Source organism: Pseudorasbora parva, chromosome 7, assembly GCF_024679245.1.
Source record: "Pseudorasbora parva isolate DD20220531a chromosome 7, ASM2467924v1, whole genome shotgun sequence".
Lineage (NCBI taxonomy): Eukaryota > Metazoa > Chordata > Actinopteri > Cypriniformes > Gobionidae > Pseudorasbora > Pseudorasbora parva.
Window position 1 is genome coordinate 16303881 of NC_090178.1, and position 22406 is coordinate 16326286.

Here is a 22406-nt window from a genome sequence, read left to right on the forward strand (position 1 = left end):
GATGGATGGATGGATGGATGGATGGATGGATGGATGGATGGATAGATAGATAGATAGATAGATAGATAGATAGATAGATAGATAGATAGATAGATAGATAGATAGATAGATAGATAGATAGATAGATAGATAGATAGACAGATAGATAATTTTATAATAGATACAAAATTACTTTAAAAATAACAATAGGACTTAAAATAATATTCAAGAATAAATGAGTTTGTAAGACTTCCAACTACTAATAGGCCTACATAAACACACACACACACACACACACACACGCACACACACACACACACACACACACACACACACACACACACACACACACACACACACAGCTACAATTATATTTCTGTTCTTATAACATTTTTTTATTTAGAATGATAAAATTGTTATTTATCATAAGACGTTTGAAATGTTTTGCCTCAACATACAGTAAGCTAATTGTTGATATCTGGTCCATAATATCATAGTAGGTAATACCAACAATAAATAGGCTGCTACAGTGTTTTTGTTATTTTTAAAGATTGGGCGAAAAGGTGAACCTGTCCGTTGTGCTTGTCTCATCCAGTCCAGTAGGTGGCGGTGACGGTTATGGTCAAGGACCTTCACCACCACAGCACAGTAGCATTTGCGCTAGTAAGACAGATATCTATGGCAAAATGCATCCTTTTCTGTCTGCAAGCCTTCGTTATACGTAGATAAACATACCAATATTTTTACTCTTAATCATTCAGCTCGCTTAATGTATCTGTAGTTAAAGTACATGTAACTATCTGAAACTATTGTGTGCGTTTTTATTGAGATGGCTGCGTAAAACTGTATGTATTAGCGTATAGTGACGTTTAAGATATAACTTCACAGCATCCGATTTTAAGTCGTCATCTCAGTTTTAGAACAGGAGCTTAATCATGTCAGTGACAGGTGAGTTTGATGCGCTAGAATCCAGCCCTGCTTTTCCCAATCAGTCCAGTGATCTGAGTGAAAGGGCACTGACGCCAGAAGAGATGGAGAAACTCAGAAATGACCGAGTCTTGGTTTCAGACTTCAAGCAGCAGAAACTCGAAACGGATGCTCAGAAAAACTGGGACTTGTTTTATAAAAGAAACACGACGAACTTTTTCAAAGACAGACACTGGACCACCAGAGAGTTTGATGAACTGAAAAACTGCAGAGAAGTAACGTTAAACGATTTTTCACGCATTTGCTGTAACATGTCTGAGTTTGTGTGGATGTTTGTAACTCAATTCTTTCAGTCTCAAGGACAGAAGCTGGTGTTGTTGGAGGCTGGCTGTGGGGTTGGAAACTGTATTTTCCCCCTTCTGGGAGAGGATCTCAACATCTTCATCTATGCCTGTGACTTCTCTCCACGAGCTGTTGAGTTTGTGAAGGTAAAAGTGATGGAACTTTTTCCCTGAAGGGATAGTTCACCCAAAATTAAAAATCATGTCAAACTAAGCCTCATGTCGTTCTAAACCCGTAAGACCTTCGTTCATCTTCGGAACACCTATTCAAATATTTTTGAAGAAAACACGATAGCTCCCTGACTCCTCTATAGACCGCTATTTAATAAACACTTCCAATGTCCAGAAAGGTAGTGGACTAGAAACATTGTTAGAATAGTCCATGTGACTCCAGGGGTTCAATCTTAATTTTATGAATTGACGAGAATATTTAAAAAAAAAAATAATGACGACTATCCAACAATTTCTTCACGTCTGTGTCAGTCTCCCATGGTGTTTATGTAGAAAAGACAGTAACGTCAGAGCTACACCAGCACGCCGGCTTACTATTGGCTGATGCTGTTCACGTGAGCTCCACGACGCATGAAGAGGTCTGAAAGCTGAAGCTCATCTCAGAATTTCATCAAAAATATCTTCATTTGTGTTGTCAAGAAGAACGAATGTCTTACAGGTTTGGAATTACATGAGGGTGAGTAATTAATGACAGAATTTACATTTTGGGTGAACTATCCCTTTAACCTCTTACACTTAGGGCCATTTTTTGGGATTTCCGTCTGGATTTTGCCTACCCAAATTGAAAAGCCTCCCATACACACATACGGTGGTCTAGGTTCAAAATGTTGGTGTCATTTTACAGGAAACCCTTTGAAGTTACATAAAACACTGCTTAAAAAAGTGATAAACATGTAAGTATATGTTGTCTAAGCTGTAACAACCCCCCCAAAAAGTAGGCGCTTTTTGATTTTTTTTTTCCTTCCATAAATTCATTTTTGAAAGTGTGTAACTCAGGCTCTGTGTACTCTGTGTGCAGACAGTTTGGGCTATTTCCACTAAATTCCAGAAAATAGTGGAAAAAAGAAGTTTGTCTGTGTCATGTTGTATGCAAGATTAATTCAAATGGGTCTGAAGGGATGACCTCCCACCCAGACCCCCACCCCCCACCCCCGCCCGACCCCGCTACCCCCCTCCACCACCTCCCACCACCATATACAGTGATATAAATACAATATCCCAGTGTCATTAAATTAATTATACATGCTGGAAACAGCCCAAACTGCGCAGGGTCCTAGAGCACACAGGGCCTGAGTTACACACTTTCAAAAATGAATTTATATTTTAAAAAAATCATAAAGCGCCTAATTTTTTTTTTTTGGGGGGGGGGGGGGGGGGTTATAACAGCTTACACAACATATACTTACATGTTTATTACTTTGAGCAGTTTTTTATGTAACTTTAAAGGGTTTCCTGTAAAATGACACCAACATTTTGAACCTAGACCACTGTATGTGTGCATGGGGAAACTTTTTAATTTGGGTACGCCAAATCCAGGTGGAAATGGCACCAGAGTAATTTAGTGTAAATACATTACTGTGTGTAAAACAAATGCCAAAATGATGCATACCTCAAGAAAGTAGAGACTCTAAGCTTTCAAATTGTTCCACATATGACATCATAGCTCCTCCACAGTCATTTAAAATGTAAAGTATATACATGACGATGTCATTCTGGACCCTGTACAGAGTCCTTGGAGTTTAAGTCTAAAACCCATATCAGCACATTCATAGACTAATTGTTTCGTATGTACTCTGTCTTTATTGACGCTTATTCATTATTATTGCAGCAAAATGCCTTGTATTGCACCGAGCGATGCCTTGCGTTTCAGTGTGACCTCACTAAGGATGATCTTCAGGCCACCATACAAGTGGAAACAGTGGATGTAGCCACATTGATATTTGTTCTGTCTGCAATTCATCCTGAAAAGATGCAAAAAGTCCTGGAACAAATTTTTAAGGTACTGCTGTTGACATTTTGGAAGACTGGACCTCTATCACAGTGCATCAACTTTTTATTTTGTACGCCTAGGGCTGGGCGATATAACGATAATTATCACGATATAATTTTCCTCGATAAAACTATAAGAACAGTTCGATAAATTCTCGATATAATGCTAACGCGCTATTGCGTAATGCTGCACATGCGTACTGCAGACCGGGCTTCTGGGTGCTGCATGCTCTGTTGTTTACAGTCAGTGAATGACAGGCTTGGAGGATCGGCGTGAAGTGGAGCAATAAAAATGAGCGATAGTGAAGAAAACTCAGAGCTCACGATAAGCTTGGAGGACACAGATATCGTTGACAAGTTAGTTCGCTCAACTTCAGTGGTTTGGAGATATTTTGGTGATCCTATCCGACATAAAACAGAGCGACCTGCGTGGGCTGCTTATCATAGGTTCCCCATGCGGAATTTATTATTGTGCTTCTTCGAAGTTCTTCCATATAACATTAAGCCCAACACAGCGGTAAATCTAAACTACATTCACGCACAGCAGGCTTATTACCTTGTTAGTTGTAGTGGGTGACTTGCAAGCTAACGCTACCAAACTATAATCACTAAAACATTGGACTTGTACATCGCTATCGTAATTGTTTATCTTTGGTGATGTATTAATGACTCAGTATCGCATGTATCAAAAGAGAAATAATTTCATCCGATGTTTAAAATTAATAAAATAGACTAGACAGAGATCTGGAGATCTGCAAATACTGAACTTTGCTCTCTCTCCCTCATCTCCCGACCGGCCCACTGTCGGTGAGGTGTGTGTGTGTGTGTGTGTGTGTGTGTGTGTGTGTGTGTGTGTGTGTGTGTGTGTGTGTGTGTGTGTGTGTGTGTGTGTGTGTGTGTGTGGGAGAGAGAGAGAGAGAGAGAGAGCGATGCACAGTGGACCAATCCACTGTGAGGCAAGAGAGGGGGCACTCAAAATTCTTAACTTAAAACACTTTTTTTTCTTTTTTGCCTGTTTGCATTTTCAGTGTTTTACTACCTACACAATTAAGTGATGATATTATTGATATATCCTACAGTGTAGAGTAAAAAAAATGCTTACCACAAGTAATATTTTAATAAATAAATCTACCTCAGTTTTAATTAATTGTTCACCTGTTGGGAAGTGTTTGTCATGTTTTGACAATAAAGGATAGTTTAAAACCACAGTTAGCTGTCTGTTTTGTACATCTTTCACTCAGGAGCAAAAATATGCCTTTAAATTTTAAAGAAATAAAAAACATTAAATTTATCGTGATATTTATCGATATCGACTGATATGGAAAATTATATTGTGATAATTTTTTTGGGCCATATCGCCCAGCCCTACTTATGACTAACTTATTTAAATAGCACATTTAATGCAACAACTGGGGCCCAAAGTGCTTCACAAACACTAAAAACACAGAAATAAAAGGAATACAAAGAAAGCGCTCTGTGCACGGATAAAATACAGAGAAAGCTCTCAGAACATAGACATGGTAATGATCAAACACCCATCATGAAGATGCCCAGGAGGTCTTTAAAAAATGTGCTTTTAACATGACCTTAAATTTCGGTAGTCACTTTACTCGCCTTAAAGAGAGAGGAAAATCATTCCAAAGTTTGGGACTGACATGAGGAAAAAGCCCAGTCGCCCTTATGTTTGTCGGTTGTTCTGACAACACAGAGAAGAATGTAACGCCTTAAAGACGGTGCATGCCAGCCAATGTTCATTGTCAGGCGGAAATACGCAACCGAATCATCGGGAGTTCTATAAGGTTAACAAAAGTCACACGAGGACTTTTCTGATTAAATCAAAAGTTTCTTAGTAAGACAAAATTAATGATTATCCCATGTGTTGTCTAGATCTAGCGCAAGATGCTAGTAAAGTAACAATTGGAAACTCCAAGTAGCACACATAAGTTTGTCAAACGACAAAGGTTAATATTATTTCCTGCCAGTGTTGTCATAAAATACAACAGTAGATACGTATGTAGATCCCTTTTGATGGATTGAAATCTAAATTAGCCTAAATTTCATCATCAACACATTAACAAAGTTAACTACGTTTACTATTAGTTGCTTACAGATTGCTCACTCGATCATTGTAGCTAACGTCACCTTCTTCACCATCTAAGTTGAAACCATAATCATTTGACAAGGCTTCTAGTCAATTTGTTAAATAAATATACATTTTTGAGAACTGAAGTATGATTATTTTGCAGCAGGTGAGTAGTAAACATGACACTAACTATTTTGAGTGGCTTCTACATTACTTTGTTTGACTAAATAAATCGACTTTTAAATCAGTACTCTACTGTCAAACTGTAACGTTACAGTACAATCAACATATTTACATGCTACCCAGTTCAGTTCGTGATTCAAAGATAAGAAGCTGTCATTGTCAAATCATTGCCATGACGGATGGTATAGATGTGTTAGCTGTCATTGAGCAGTGCAGTAAAACAGCCAATCAGGGCAGAACTCTGCATTAATATTCACGACCCTTCTAAATAAGGCAAAAACAGAGCATTACATTGGGGGTAGATTTTAAACATTGAGCCACTTCCTGATTTCTAGGGCCAAACACAATGACACAATCAGTTTTATCATCATTTAAAGGAACACTTTTTTTTAAAAATATAGGCACATTTTCCAAGTTCCTTAGAGTTAAACAGTTGAGTTTTACCGTTTTTGAATCCATTCAGCCGATCTCTGTATCTGGCCGATCTACTTTCTGTATCTGGCCGGACTACTTTCAGGTGCTGCGTAATATCAACGCGCTGCTGAACCCATGGTACGACCGCAAAGTTCCATAATTCTTACGCAGTAATGAGAAAATAGGTCCAATCTATATCGGTATAAAAATCTAAATTTTTAATTTTCCGTTGGTCTTAGTACACAATGCAACTACAGATTAGTCAAGTTTTAATTAGGAAAAATATTATCTTTGAAAAAATAAAGTCTTTGGTCACTTTTGATCACTGATGCTAATTGACCTATATGATTCAATTATGTATGCTAAGCTATGCTAAAAGTGCTACCGCCAAATACAGAGATCGGCTAAATAAATTCAAAAACGGTAAAACTCAACTGTTTAAGTCTAAGCGACATGGAAAATTAGCCTATTTTCAAAAAAAAGTGGAGTGTTCCTTTAATTTCAGAAAGTTTGCAGCCATCCAGGCTTTGATGTCCTGTAGACAAGCCAATAAGTTATCGATAATGTTTAGGGCTGTGCATTGCCAAGACTCTGGTGATACAATACGTATCACCAGACAGGGGTTACGATACGATATATTGCAATATATTGCGATATTGTAAGAGAGGCAATATATTGCGATATTTCTTTTTTGTGTGTTTTTGTTTTTTATAATTTAAAAGAATAAAGAACACAACCATAAGCCTAAAACACGAGACAAAGTATTTTATTTAATTAATACAGTATAATTTATATCACTAATCATATGCAATGTGCAATCTAAGTTGAGGGAAATGTAAAGTTACTGCAGGATTCTTTGTGTAAATGTTTTAAAGGTTCACATTATAGCAGTGGCTATTTAACAACAGAAAGTGCAGTCCATTTTATGACTGAATGACTGTTTGTTTTATATTTAACACAGTAGCCCCGATCACACAGAACGCGTTTTTGCAGCGAGAGGCGCCTTTTTTGAATGGATTTCGTTTGGCAGAGAGCGTTATGCGCGCTCCTTATGCGCCCTGGGCGCCTCGCGTTTTTGAAGGAGCGCTCCGAGCGCATGAAGTTGAAAAAAAGTCCACTCTGAGCGGAAAAGCGTGCAACATCATCACGCTTATTTTCTGTTGTCCAATCGAATGAATGAAGCGGCAGGCCTTCCGTTGTGTTGACCGTTACATTGATTTGACTGACAGTACAGGTGATTCGGGGGTTGCCTAGAAACATTAAAGCGCACTGCTCATTTTTGAATGAAAAAATGCAGACCAAAAAAGGGAGTGCAGTGCGCCTCGCGTTTTCGAACCTGAAAAACGCGTTCTGTGTGATCGGACCCTAAAGCTGTTTTCTATAAAGCAGTCTATTGTATAAAGTGCTATTTCAAGTAACGTTACTGAACTGCAGAGCTGTTGCATCCATATCCACATTGCAATTATCTTTCGTTCTCCTGCCACCGCTGTCAGTTTTGGAGTGTGTTTTTGTTACTGAGAGGAAAACGTGCAGTACATTCTACCGAAACGCTTCTCAGCAGCGCGGGTGACATCAGGATGTTAAGCGAGCTCTCTGTTTCAATGTGTTTCCCGAGTATTAGATTATAACTTGGCCAATTTTGCAAACAAAATGATTCTTGTCGATTTCCTTAGTGGCTTCTTTTTAGCTGAAGCCAACATGAGTCCACACTTCAGCTCTGTACACTGCAGGAGGGGAATAATTCTATCGTCTTGAGAACTGGGTTTGCTAATGTAAACACTAGTGATGCACGCACGCACTTTTACCTTGTGTTTCTCTTGCTCCGCGTCAGTTATACGTTCTGAGATAACACTGGGTGTTTTGGGTGTTATACAGTCTGTGGTTTAAACCGAACACAAGGCCACGAATCTTGGATGTAAATAAATAAATATATAAATATCGATACAGCGTTTTTGAGAATCGATACAGTATCGCCAAACATAATATCGCGATATTCATGTGTATCGATATTTTCTTGCACCCCCTAATAATGTTCATGTTCGAATAAAAGAATAAATTGTATTTTTGGAAAATGGATCCTAAAGGCAACATGTAAAGGGAGAATAATATTGGTGCAAGAATTGGAACCTCCATGGAAGAGGTGATCTGGATGAACTTCCTTTCCCTGATTAGACAGAGAAAGATGTACCAGAGAGAACTTATTTGAACCACTCAAGCACTTTTATCATCCAGACCAGCCCAGTGTTCTGGATGATCAATCCATATATTGTGATCCATATTGAATGTCACACTGAGATAGAGTAAAATGAGAATAGCATTATCACCATTGTCCAGTACCAAAAATATGTCATTCAACAAGTTACACCAGTTACTTTCACCAGCGCTGTATCAGTGATATGAAAAGACTTGAAGCCTGATTGAAAGATCTCAGTTACTGAATTAGAAGTCAAATGTGCCGGAAGTTGTTTAAAAAAAACACTTTTTTCTAAAACCTTAGATAAGAGGCAAATTTGACATGGGTCTACAACAATGGGGTGATTACAGTGTGTTTAAAATCTGCTGGTCAAGTGCCCTGGTCAAGGCATTTGTTCATTAAATTCAGACAGATGGTGATTTGTCATGTGTCTGCCTAATTCAGTCTCTTTGCTTCCTAAACAAACTCAAAGGTATTAAGACCAGGAGGTATTGTCCTCTTCAGGGACTATGGACTTTACGATCATGCCATGTTGAGGTTTAAGTCGGGCAATAAGCTGGGGGAAAATTTCTACGTAAGACAGGATGGGACCCGTTCCTTTTTCTTCTCAAGAGGTCAGTGAAGACTGTTTGTTTTTGATCATCTTTATTACCGCGTTGAAATTAATGTTTTTTTCTTGTTTCTTTCCTTCTGTTCTTCTTATAGAGTACTTGGCTGATTTGTTCCAACAGGCAGGATTTGAGACTCTCGTGAACGAGTATGTGCTGAGAGAAACTGTGAATAAAAAAGAGGGTCTGTGTGTTCCCCGAGTGTTCCTGCAGAGTAAATTTCGCAGACCTATTCCCTCATAATGACCAGCATGATTAAGCCACATTTTTGTACATATTATTTTTCCAAAGTCTTGTGCACTAATTTACTGACTTTCTGAAGAAAATGCTTTTACTATCTCACAATGAATAAAATGAGCTAATTTTTCAGTTATTTGGAATTCTTTAATCTCAGGCTTAGATAAGTTAAGCCACCTTTATTTATATCCGCTTGTTAAGTCGTGACGTAAGGAACGCCGTTTCCGGGTCCAAGCCTCAACTCGTTTCACTTCAGAATGCCATTGACGCCCGTTTATGAGCGCGATTTATTCATATTAAACATCAAACGTTTAAAAAAGTTTAACATTTTAAATACTTACAGTCTACACAACAGTCTCTGTGCTCACAGCGTCACATACATTAATATTTTAACGATTTAAAAAAGATGAATCACTGTCTGGCCATCTAGAATTTTGGTCTGGAGAAAAAGGTTATGATTATAGCTTTTTTTGTAGTATCACACCACATTGTGTGTGTATATTAGCACCGTTTGTAGTTTTTCCTGTGGTATAAGATAGAGCGTTTGGACCCGGAAGCGCTGCCGCGTGACGTCAGCCTTAACAACCGGATAGCGCAGGGCTGAACAGCCCTATACGCTCACTAAGCAAGCTGCGCAGGGCCCCGCAAATTACTCAAGGCCCCGCCTCCCCCTCGTGTCAAAGCGCATCAATCAATGTTGTAAACACTGATGATAAAATAAAGCGGAAATATGAGACACCATGAGAATGAATTGCGGGAACAGCAATCAGGTAAACTTCTGTTCTCCTCGCAGAATGCTCTTTTATGAAGTTACTTCACTTAAGGAGGTATTTAATGAGATTATGCCTGAAAAGGTTTTGGATTTTTTATCATATGTTAATTTAAAACATCTTGTATAATATGACTTGCTGTTTTGTTTTTTATTGTATTTATATGATATTTGTATTTTTGTAGTTGAATTTTTGCCATGAAAATAGCTTTGAATGCTCACATGGCATTAAATAAAAAATAATCTGAATCTGAATCTGTGTTCTCCTCTCCAAGTTTGATATCAGCAACAGTCGCTGCAGTCGCAGATTTTGTCGCTGCATCCCAGCTAACAGGGAACGTTCTCAGAACATTGGCTAACGTTCTCTGAAAGTTCTCTCAAAGCGCTTTTCTTAAACTTCAGATACATAATTTGTATATCCGGAGACAAATTAATGACACTAAAATATTATTTTCGTTATTAATATATTTTTTACAATCAGAAGAAAAATCTAGTAAACTAATTATGTATTAAATATAAATGTAATATAAATATAAAAGTCAATTATAAAAGTGGTTTTACCTTTTTTTAAGAAAGAATAAGATGTCAATAAACAAAAGCAATAAACGCCGGCATGAGAGTCGGGCGCTCTAACAAGGAGGCTAAAGGTTGCAACCTCCAGCGTCAGTCGCTAGAGCCTCTCTTGAGGTCAGAGGAGTGAGGTTTACTCGCACAGCAACTACTACTAGCTGGCCTCTGTTACACTCAACCCCCTAAACCTCACTCCCATCTGGGTCACGGCACCAATGTAACCCCTGGCGAAAAATGCATACATAAACTTGTTCCGATTCCATAACACTTCTAGAATTATCATCATCTCAAAACTTATCTTAGTACAGCATATTTTTGCTCTTTAATGTAGAGCACTTAAAAGACATACCTGACTCTCTCCAGTCACAGGCTGTTCTGAGAGAGCAGGCGCGACCAGTCCCTCACCAATGATGTCACTCACAGATCGAACTCTCAAATAATTATAAACAAAAGTACATATTTTTTCCCTTGTTTTGCAGACCAAAATGAAGATGAAACACATAAAAGTAACAATGCAAGTAATTAATTTGTTTCAAATCCGTTTACACCAACTCAATAAAACAAATAAAAGTTTGCTAGAACAATTTGTTTGACATAACTCTCAACACTACATATGGACAGGCTCCAGAAAGATACTGCGTGCGTGTATTTCTTCCTGATTTATAAAACAGTGTCCAACTACAAGAAAAGGCCTTGTATGAGTTGTCGTGGCCGAGTGGTTAAGGCGATGGACTAGAAATCCATTGGGGTCTCCCCGCGCAGGTTCGAATCCTGCCGACAACGAAATGTTTTTCTTTCTAAACCTTGCACCAGTTAGCAAGCCGGCCGGAAGCGACATGTCTGCATTGACAACAGTTTATTGTTTTACTTAGATGTGCAATTTTTTCTAACTGTAGACTGCAACAATAACTGTTTTGTTTTTAAAGGGCCTATTAATATTTCAATTTTACAAACAAAAAAATATATATGACTATTTTTTTTCTAATAAGGTTAATTGGCGTTCCAGTAAAAATAAGAAAAGGTAAAGAAAACAGATGAAAGGACAAAACGATTTTAAGTTGAGCTGTTCAGAACTGTTCGGACCACAGGTTAGGACTGTTAGGACAATTTGTTCGGATTGTTAAGACTTGGGCCAAATTGGCTGTTAGGATTGTTAGGACTTGGACCATTTGCTGTTCGGATTGTTAGGACGTGGCCCATATTGGCTGTTAGGATTGTTAGGACTTGACTGTTAGGACTTGTGGTAGGAATTATTAATGTGTGTTTTTTTTTTTACATTTAGAATGTTAGGAGTTTAACAAATTGTTAGTACGAAATATTTCAACGTTTTTACTCATTTGCTGCTTTCGCAACTAAATTGAAGTAGCCTACAAAATCGATTTCCTAAATAGTTGGCTACACACTTTTAGCGTGATTAAAAACTTATACTGAGTGACTGAAACATATTTTTGTAAATCATATAATGTTTGTTCACCTTGACAGGATGAATAAATTAGTTGCTTCGTTAAAAAAAAAATTCAAGAGGTGAATTATCAATTGTTGCTTTCAGTAAGGTCTATAAATGTCACGACTCACGAACAATTATATTCAAACTCACTTTTAAATTCTGTTTGTTTACATTAAAGCACATAAGCTTCTGTCACACTATGTATGTTGTTCCAGTCCCAAAGCCGCATAAATACGTCGAGCCGAAGTATTAATTTATTTGTTCCTCACGTGTCGCGTTTGGACACAATTAAGGCATATAGTTTCAGTTTGCATTGATTTTGTATTGTTTTTAAGCCTGTTAATATCTTTTAATGTATTTTTGGCCACATTTTGTTGAGATAAAATGTGATTATTTGGGAATGTCGTTGTTGTATGGCCAGGACAGAAGGTATCTATGTGTTTGTGAAACACCACCAGATCAACTTAGTGGGATACCTGGATCAATGCTGCCCCCGCGTGATGAAATTACCTTCCCTCTTGGTGTTTTTGCAGATAGCTTACGGATATGTGGCAAGGCCAAAAAGTCACAAAATGTAGGATTTGTAAAAACAGGGACCGACCGCAACCAATGCTATTTGTAGAGTTGTCGTGGCCGAGTGGTTAAGGCGATGGACTAGAAATCCATTGGGGTCTCCCCGCGCAGGTTCGAATCCTGCCGACAACGAAACATTTTCCTTTCTAAAATTTACGACAGCCGTACGGAATATCCACATGGAACACACGTAAATGGGAATGTTTATCTGAACATTCAAATTTATTTTTGCATAATTTCATTAGAAGCCTTTCTGAGGGGACCACAAATAAATGATCCACACGTCTCTATGGTAACAAACGTGGCGTTCTCTATCAAATAATTATGGCGGATGATTTAGACGATTTACTTGATGAAGTCGAATCAAAGTTTTGTTGTAGCACGTCGGCGTCCAAACAGTCGAGTTACGTTTCAAAACAAACGGACCAAAAGTGTGCGAATCCCAAGGACAAGAAACAGTCAAGGTATAAATTAGGCTAAGTTAGCAGATTAGCACCCAAGCTAACGTAGCTAAGACTAACGCAAACAATGTAAAACTAAAACCTTAATGTATACAATATAGCCAAACACGTTTAATACGTTGTAGATGTACATTGTGTTGTTACTAAACGGACTAAAATTCTACAGATGTTTGCCATGAGGCTAACAAACAGCGTCACATGGGTATAATGTAGGCTAACGTTATACTTATAATATGAGTCTGATCCATCCATGCATCGCCTCAAAGATCTAAGAACAAACCAAAACCAGATTAACCAGAGTCAAACTTGTAACATTTCTATTTCCACTTTTTCCAGAGAGCAAGGATGTAAAAGAGCTGAACATGAGAATAATGATGATATTGACACTATGCTGCAGGAAATTCTGGATGATGATTATCAACCCATCAGTACAAACGTAAGTCAAATAACTGGACAAAACCTTGCCATGATCAGTGAAGAAAATAATACAGTTTTTTATTTTTTTTTAATAACACTGGATGACATTAATATTGCTAGTTGCTGTTGACAGTGCACAAACATCTCTTTGTGATCTGCTGAACAGGAACCCATTTCAGAAAAGACTTCCACAAGTGATTCCTTTTCTCAGGCTGTGTTCAAGAAGTAAGGTTTATTTATTTATTTGGGGCGAAAAATCCAAACATGCATGTAGAAGTCACACAGGAGAAATGGAGCGTTTTAAAGGCAATAACTAGATTCAGGATGTAAGGATGTGCTGTCAGTGATTTCCTCATCACTTTTTCCTCAAACAGATGTTGCCCTGTGTTCCTCGGTGGAAGCTCTATACTACATGGTATTGGAACCAGTGTTTCTCAGAGGTGAAAATTACATCAGAATATTGAATCTTGCCTGATTTGAGGACACCATGCATATTTCAATTATGTTTTAATGTGCACACCACACAATAATAACAGTAACCAGTATTACAATGCATATAGGCATTTTCCCCATTGAGAAAGCACTTCTGACCAAGTAATTCAGTCATGACAGATTTATTTAGATGTGCAAATGTATTCTGGCTGACTGTGAACTGTTATTTTTAAAGGGCCTGCAACCGATTAAGATGTACATCTTGTGACTTCAGCGTACTCATGTTCGAAGATCACGAGTGGGATTCGTCCTGCAACTATCTATTTTTCAGGTAAGGGATCTGCAAAAATGTCAAGATATCAGGAGGGAACATGATTTCATCAGAAGGGGGCAGCATTGATCCATGTATCCCAATGTAACAGATGAGGCATTTTAGACTGCCTCACAAATCCTTTATCTCTCGTTTTTGCACAGCATCAGCATGTCAGTTAATGATGCCTTTGTTGAAGTCATCATGCCACCCTCTTACAGATAAGCTTTATAAAATGTTTGGACGGGCTGATAAATTAATACTTTTCAACACAAGTGTTTAACAACGCAGCGCGCCACCTTTTTTGTACAAACCCTGTTTTCCGCCGGACTGCGTCATTTCCTTATCTTCAACACAGTGTCTTGCAGCGTCTGTCTCAACTTTAGCATCAAACAGACAATGAATCATTCGCACCATGTCTTTTATGTAGTTATCTTCCATATTTAGGCCACGGTGCACTTTGCTGCTTAGAAACAGTCGAGTGTCTTTGTGTTTTAATGATTTACTTTTTCGAGATGTTCAAGCTTACATCTTTAATTAGGAGAGCATGTAGTTGGAATTTGTCAATGAAGCTTTAAAAACCTTAACTTCAGGCGTCCTTTTTAAACAGGTGATATAACAGCTCATCAAGACACCACCTGTTTGAATGCTGTCTAATTTAGTTTCCACTGCTTGCATTACATGCTGTAGTTTAAAATAAAAGATAGAATAGTATGAAAAGAACCATATACTTCTTAAGTATAATCTCTTCAAAATACTTTATGGCTGACAGTCCATAACAGGAGTTTTACCATCTTAAAGAGATGCAGGCTGTCTACAAGACTTAAAAATGCAGAGGATATTTTTTTATCCCTATGTTTATGTCTTTATACTAATTGTATTTAAGATCCAGGTATATGCATATAAAAATTCTACAAATCTGATTAAAATGGTCCTTGAAATAGACGTATGTAATGTTTTTTGTTTGTTTAAAATAAATTATCTTAACCCAGTTTACTGTTTATTGACTGCTATTAGTATGCCATTAATGGGTTTATCTCCCCCAAAAGTGTAAACATTGAGCCTCCCAGTCACCATCTAAACATTGAGAGCGGCCTGCTCAGATCTGTCAATCTCTTCCAGCTCCACCAATAGCGTGAGTTTGGGGCGTGACTGCTCGTAGTTATTACATGGACATGGAGGCTTTTGTATGCTACTGAACATCGTCTTTTATCAACTATTTGTAAAGAGACCGCATCAATTGTGCATGAATTTGTTCATTTGCAAGGGAACCCTTGGGATACCATATTAAAGGTGCCCTAGAATGAAAAATTTAGTTAACCTTGCCATAGTGAAATAATAGGAGTTCAGGACATGGACATCATGGTATGAAAAACACCACGAAAAATAGGCGAATCTTAATATAACCAACTGTGGCGCAATCGCTGGGATCATTAATTTATATTCCCCCAACATTTGTATATGTCCAAACATGTTCATGTCAGGCGGAACTGTGCAGCCGAATCATCAGGTAAACAAGCGGCACGCGAAGATAACGAAAACGGCAGCTAATGGACACAAATGTCATGATCCAGGCTGTGCAGGGGATGTGAGGACTTTTCATACCCTTCTCACAGACAAAGAATGTCAACAGTCATGGTTGATGTTTAATATAATTGGATACCGCAACAATTTAATTCAAAATCGCTCGTTTGCTTGGCCCATTTCACCACGGAAAGTTTTTCTAACCTGGGACAACATCAAGCAAGCTTCGCTTGGCGTCTAAAACTGAAGAAAATGGCAATTCCAACTATATTCCTGCAAGCAGTAAGTAGTGATTTATCCACTTACTGACTGCTTAAACAATTTCTGATTAAATTGAAAGTTTCTTAGAGAGACCACATTGTCATTCTTTAGCTTTACAAACGTTAATATTAGAGAAGAGCGTTCGTGCTTGCAGTTGCCAGATTGAAATTGAAATTCCCCAATCAGAGCTTTTCTATGAAAAGAACATGTATAATATCCAGTGTTTTTCCCATAGACAGTAAAAGAAATGGACACAGCGACCCCATAGACTTCAACAGCGAAAAGTGAAGTCAATTAGAAGCACTCGTTTCCTGATGGCTGAGCATACTGCGCAGCTTCAGACTGAGCTTGACAGCGTAGATGTGACATGAGTAACCTGTCTGACAGTTGTAGGTCTTCTAGTAGTTGTGGAAAGGGAAATCTGAATCACGTTGTTTAAATGTTTTGTCCCTTTGCTTTTGGCTCACTATGGGCTTCTCCCCATTCTTATCCTTTGACTTTATCGGACTTCGTCTCTACGTCCCCCCTGACTGCCTCGTGAGCGTCTCCTCCTGTCTATACGGTAATGACTCTACTGTGCAACAGAGTCGAGTTGGTTATGTATGACGCAATCATTAGCCTATTTTTACAAAAACAGCTTCTGTTTCTGGGGGGATAGTGTAAGATATAAGGTAATGGAGCCTTTTATGCTTTGTTGTGTTTCCTTAGAAATAAACAATGGACAACTGGAGTCTTTAAAGGGGGGATGAAACACTCAGTTTCAGTCAATCTCATGTCAATCTTGAGTACCTATAGAGTAGTATTGCATCCTTCATATCTCCGAAAAGTCTTTAGTTTTATTATATTTATAAAAGAAATATAGGCTGTACCGAGTCTCTTTCGGAAAAAAACGAGCGCCTGGAGGCGTATCGTGTGGGCGGAGCTAAAGAATGACGAATGCGCACAAAGCGGTGATGTCCTCAAGCGTGGAGAGACCCATGGCAATCGATCTCAGCAAATACAGATATGATCTAGAATCATTCGGAGGCTGAAATAAACTGAACAGTTGAAACAGCAACAGCAGGACGTCCGTCTCTGTGGTATGTACTGTATTAAGTGGCCTGTCAACATTTGTGTGTGTTTACTCGCAGTTTATGAGGACATGATTCGGTTTATGGACTATTGTATGCGACTAAACCTTAGCAGTAGCAAGCAAAACGGTTTTGCACATCAGACTAGTGTAACGCTAAACATAGAACAACAATGGAGTAACGCTAGCGCATTAGAATGACGAAGCACGCGATCGTGTCGTTTACTGATGTTTACTCACGTGACGATAGCCAACAGCACAGACATTTGAAGCAGTTTAACTCACCGCCTGTTTCCAAAGCAGGACCAAACCTTTGTCGCTGGGACCGCTCCGTCAAAAACACACTTCTTTGGTATGATTTGGTGAAGTCCTGTGACAGCACTGACCGTGGAGATCTGTGATGTTGTGAAGCTTCCCGTCATTTCTGCGTTCAAATCGGTTCAAATGCAGCGTTGCCTTCCCGGAATGCTGTGCTGAAGCGTTGAAGTCGCTTGATGTCACCCATAGGAATAAAGTGGAGCGCGACGCGGACTATAACGATATAAGTGTTCACAGACGACTGGATCTGCGGCTGAGAGTGTTTACGGGCGTGCATTTCCTCTCTCGCTCTAGTCACACGCGCGCGCACCCTACCGGGAGAAGAGCCCGTACGGCCCATACAAGGACCTTCCGCTCTATCGATGTCAAGCCGACCCATACTCGAAAAAAACTCTCCGAAACTTGTGAGAAACCGGAAGTATTTTTGCAGGGTATCCGCGGGGTCTTGAAAAGTCTTAAAAGGTAATAAATCAATTTTGGGAAAATTAAGACCCTTATAAAGTATTAAAAAGTCTTATCACGGCTTTATAAAGTGTTAAATTTTGAAAGTATTTTGTTCAAGCTTTGTCAAAAGAGTTTGACTCCAAAAAGTATTTATGAATATATTTCTTTTCATCCCCATAAGTATTAAAAAACAACGGGGTGCTCTGAGATCGGCTCGGAGCGCACGCGCCAGGGATGGAAATTAGCACCGCCACCAGCCAAATGCGGCTGATTTTGAGTTGTGGCGGGTAAACTCGCTTCACCGTTCACCTCTTTGTAAACTTTGTTCAATGCATGCGAGTGCTGCCGTATATGCGCATATAACCAGTCGTTTTCTCCGTCATCACTCGAGTGAAGACGCGCCGTGAGACTCGCGCGCGCTGAGAGAAGATCTGACGCTGTGCATCATCCGAGAGCGCGTGCTTGTCTCACAGCGCGCAAATATTGAGTTCTCTTTCAAGTCCTGCGCTTAAATGGACAAACTCACACAAGAAGTATGTCAACATGTCCATCTTGATGAGTATCCTAGCAGACATAGTCTGAATATGCCTTAAGTGAACTGTATAGTATGCACAGTCGAGAAAGACGAGCATATCCCTGCTTCAGGTCTTAAAGGCGCAGTAGCCTTTACTGCTGCCTGAGTGATGTCCTTATGTTTAGTTTGACATTAAACAATGCTCTTGATTGAATAGCTTGAATTGATTGTAAGTTTAATAAGGATTAATCTTTCATTTAAACAGTTAAATATGCACTTATTTTACATTTAATTACTTTATTCAACTTCTGTACCTTTCTGCAGGCCAGTAGGCATGAACATTATTATTTAATCTACACATGAGTGAGGTCGAGTTAAACATTCTAGTTTGAATTTTATTTTTCAGTTTTCGGCTTTGGTTTCTTCTTTTTTGGTTTCAGCCAAGAATTTTGATTTCGGTGCATCCCTACTGACAATGTTCTGCTCAGTATGTTGTAAACACGCTTCAAAGAAACCAAAAAGAATAGTTTCATTCTTGGGACTAAAAACTCTAAAACTGGAAGCCATAAAAGACCACAAATCATCGTGAAAATGTCAGTATTTCATTGAGACTTGAGATTAAATAAACTGCTTAAGTATTGTAGAGCTTGTAGTATTAATTTGTTAAAAATAAAAAAAGTGGCTGGTAAAAACATTGAGTGGTAGACTTTGAAAAAAGTTAATTTCCATCCCTGGCGAGCGCTGTGCACGGTTGACGTCATGTATTTTGCGAAATGCGCAGTTAGGTCGTCCATACATTGTAAAACAGATAAGCAAAATAAACAATACAAAATTGGCCTACGATAGAGATTTGAAGTCTACATTCGACTACACCTGTTTATTAAAGGTTTGTTGCCGATTAGAACTTGAAGTGCGATGAGGTCTTAAAATATTTTGAGAAGGTCTTTAAAAAGTCTTAAAAAGGTATTGAAATTAACTTCAGGATTCCTGCATATACCCTGTTTTGACACAGAAACTTTGACATTTTTGAAACTTTGTCTATGTTTAGGATGGGAATCCAAGTCTTTAACAGTGTAAAAAGCTCAGTATGCATGAAACAGCATTTCACCCCCCCTTTAAAAGCCTCAGATGTAAAGTTATTCATTGTCAAAGTGACGCAAAAATGAATGAGAGTCAAAGGGATGCTAACAGCAGGTGATAGCTTGTTTAGCAATGGCCGCCCCTATGGGTGGATAGCTTTCCGGGTGCTAGATTAGCCCCTTGGTTCATATGCACGCAAGCTTTCTCTCGTGTGTGCGGATGATCTGAAAACACCAATAAACAAGTAAGCTGCATTTTGGCGATCTCCATTTGAGATTTTCTGCTTAAAGTGTCTCACGAGCCGCTTCGCTGAACAACTAAATTTGTGTGAGCTGCTAAAATAAGCCAATCAGAGCAGAGCTTAACATTAATATTCATGACCCTTCCAAATAAGGCAAAAACAGAATTACATCCTAGGGACAATTTCTAGGGTTGTAAATGGACCTGTAAAACTGTATCTGTATCTTAAATAAGATATCAGAGAACAATTTAACATATTGTTTCAACTCATTCTAGGGCACCTTTAACTAACTTCCATAGACACTCCCATGGTATGCCATAACGTGTCATAAATCACTATGAATGGCCTTACATAGCTTCGGTTACAGAAGTGAAACCTGAAATTCACTGCATTTAAACTTTCAAAGATTAAACAGTCCATGAACACGTCAAAGCAATGCGCTACAACGGATGCCTCTACAGCATAATCATGCAACTGTTCAGAAAGACATACCAGTTTATGATGTTTTAATGTGTGCAGTGTAGGCAGCATCAAACATTTGTAGCGCGTCATGTCAAAATATGTGCCTGGTGCATTAGGCCTATACACTGAATTGGTTTATTATAAGCGAGACACTCACGTTTGCTCCAGATAGCTAAAAGTATTCCTAATGTTAGACCTCTTATTGAAAGTAGCCTACTTTTACCGTTTGAGACATGCATCTCAAGCACACAAAGAGCTGTGTTTGTGATGTTTGAGTTGCGCTAATGTGCAGTTTACAAGGTTGTTTGAAAAATCATTCACTTTTTGTAATTCCGCTTGGTGCCACTATGTCACATAAGGCTTCCTTTTTTATGCAATAAATACATTTTTCTTCTTCTTTTATATACATAATAGTTTTTTTAATTATTATTATCATTATTAGTAGTACTAGTAGCAGTAGTATTAGTAGTAGTTATGTTAATGGGCTGTAATGAGACCAATGGACAAAAAGTCTGGGGTAACCACTCAACTTTAGAAGTTTTTTGCTCATGTTCAAAATAGCCAGCCCCAATTTGAAGTGAGAAAAGCAGACCCACATATAAGATTAGTTCTTAAAATTCTAAGTTCTACAAAAACAGGATGTACATGTACCAACAACAAAAAAAATCTGTCGGTGATAAAGTTCTGGAGATAACCAGAAACAGTGAGCACGTTGTGTAAATGAGCACTCTTTGTTGAATCTTGTGAACTTACCCTGGATGCCAACCGAACTCAGCCCCGCTCACAACATTTGAGCTCGGGCAGTTGAAGCGGCAACCTCCAGCGGCCTCTCTTGAATCCAATAAGAAAGTAACTTAAACTGCAATTCCTCGACTCGCCACTAGGGCTCCAGAAGGGAGCAGAATCGCATTAAGCCCCATGTTAAAATTCCCAACTTTACAGCAGAAAAATAAATAAATAAATAAATAAAATTTACAGCCTGGTACAAATTGTGGTTTTGGTCTATACGGCTAATTATGCCCTTTGTGACCACTACATTTTTTTATAACTTATTCGTTTACATTATATAAAGCCTTAAAGTTGCATAATTAAGGGTGTGGTTACTTTGAGTGGCAGGTGGATAGCCATTTATCTGCTGTCTACAGTCACTGTCACCTAAGCTTCTGTAATCCAGGCGTGACATGCAATGATGTGTTACCAAGATGGCAACGGCCAGCTCGTCTCTATTTTACGCTTTAGAGCAGCTTATCGGAATCCTATGGGTGACTTCACGGACACTACGTCCATATTTTTTTACAGTCTATGGTCTGGACTTTATCCATAGAGGAGTAATTATGCCCGAACAGAAACTGTTTGGACCAATGAAATTGTCAGGACAGGCTTTAGACAATAATGGACAGATGAGAAACAGTAATGTAATCATCCACGTCATCAAAGGCGCATGGTTAGTATTTCTTCTAATCCTAAACTGAGAACTTGTTCGTATATGCATTCACCTTTACTATTTCTCTCAGAAATGATGATCATGTTGGTAAGTACTTGGTAAGTGTATCCTTAAATTTTTTTTTTTACAACACCAGCAAAGACAGTTTATTCTGCTGTTTGTGCAGACAGGGTTGCCAAGTTTTTACAACAAAACGCGCCAGCTACTATCCCAAAACAATAGCTTCTCGGGGGTTCTCTGGAAAAAATGGCGTTTGGGGGTAAAATGTATGTTATTTTGGCATGGTTGCCTGCTAAAATTTGCATTCCTGGGTCTATATGTCACACAATTGAGGTCGCTTCACTTCAACCTGCAAACATGGAAAGCAACCCTCAGGAAAACTGCAGAAAAACGACATTTGACAACTAACGTTATGCGCCGCTCCATTGCTCTGATTGGTTGTAGGTCTATTCAGTAGATGTCTTTCCTGGTTTGGCTGAAACACACCCCATAATTACAGCCCAATGGAGCAGTATCAGACTCATTATGACTAGAATTGAGTATGATGACATCAGGCTATTGTGAACTACAAGTACAAAAATATATTCAAATTCTCAAAGCTTCTTTCTTTTCCCTTTCGTTAGGAACAACATGCCAGACCATCACAAACTAAAAGGCAAACTGAGGAGGAGAAAGGGTGGGCGTGCTTATGCCTGCCAGTGTAGCTGGCACTCTGCCCTGTCCCTCTCAGACCTGAGGGAGCAACAGCAGCTAAAGTGGGTTTGCGGCAAACACAAATCATGAACTTGAGTCTGCAACAGTTCTCCCTCTCAAATCTTATGTGTCCACCTGCGAGTGCCGTGTGCTCCCCTCCTCACAAAAGAAAATGCAGGACATTTTCAAAATTGGGTTTTGTTCAATTTGTGGGGTGGGTGACTTCTGGGTGTAGTTTTTTTGTTTTATGTGAAGTAATTGTGAGTCTCGTTGTCTACAATACATTCTTCCTTAGAATGATGAAGTACAGTGGATGGTTTATATTATATAGACTATTTTTTTGAAAGGATGTAATGTTGAACATACACATGCACATTTCAAGACATTTTGCACAATTGAGAATTATAAAA

At 38.7% G+C, this 22406-nt stretch overlaps 2 protein-coding genes and 2 non-coding genes across 4 annotated transcripts; all 4 read left to right on the forward strand.

Moving 5' to 3' along the window:
* The first annotated feature begins 573 nt into the window (after positions 1–573).
* mettl6 (methyltransferase 6, methylcytidine) lies at positions 574–9871 on the forward strand. The gene is made up of 5 exons (XM_067448302.1): positions 574–1181; positions 1260–1394; positions 3088–3258; positions 8595–8736; positions 8828–9871. Exons 1-5 carry the CDS (start codon positions 915–917, stop codon positions 8971–8973), a joined length of 861 nt encoding a protein of 286 aa, XP_067304403.1. The 5' UTR covers positions 574–914; the 3' UTR covers positions 8974–9871.
* Positions 9872–11007: 1136 nt separating this feature from the next.
* trnas-aga (transfer RNA serine (anticodon AGA)) lies at positions 11008–11089 on the forward strand. Its single transcript has one exon. It is a non-coding gene; the product is annotated as a tRNA-Ser (tRNA).
* A 1287-nt stretch (positions 11090–12376) lies between these two features.
* On the forward strand, positions 12377–12458 carry trnas-aga (transfer RNA serine (anticodon AGA)). Its single transcript has one exon. It is a non-coding gene; the product is annotated as a tRNA-Ser (tRNA).
* cfap418 (cilia and flagella associated protein 418) lies at positions 12430–22091 on the forward strand. The gene is made up of 6 exons (XM_067448307.1): positions 12430–12790; positions 13124–13223; positions 13371–13429; positions 13579–13644; positions 13872–13967; positions 21927–22091. The coding sequence occupies exons 1-6, from the start codon at positions 12651–12653 to the stop codon at positions 22084–22086; spliced, it is 621 nt and encodes a 206-aa protein (XP_067304408.1). The 5' UTR covers positions 12430–12650; the 3' UTR covers positions 22087–22091.
* Positions 22092–22406: the final 315 nt, after the last annotated feature.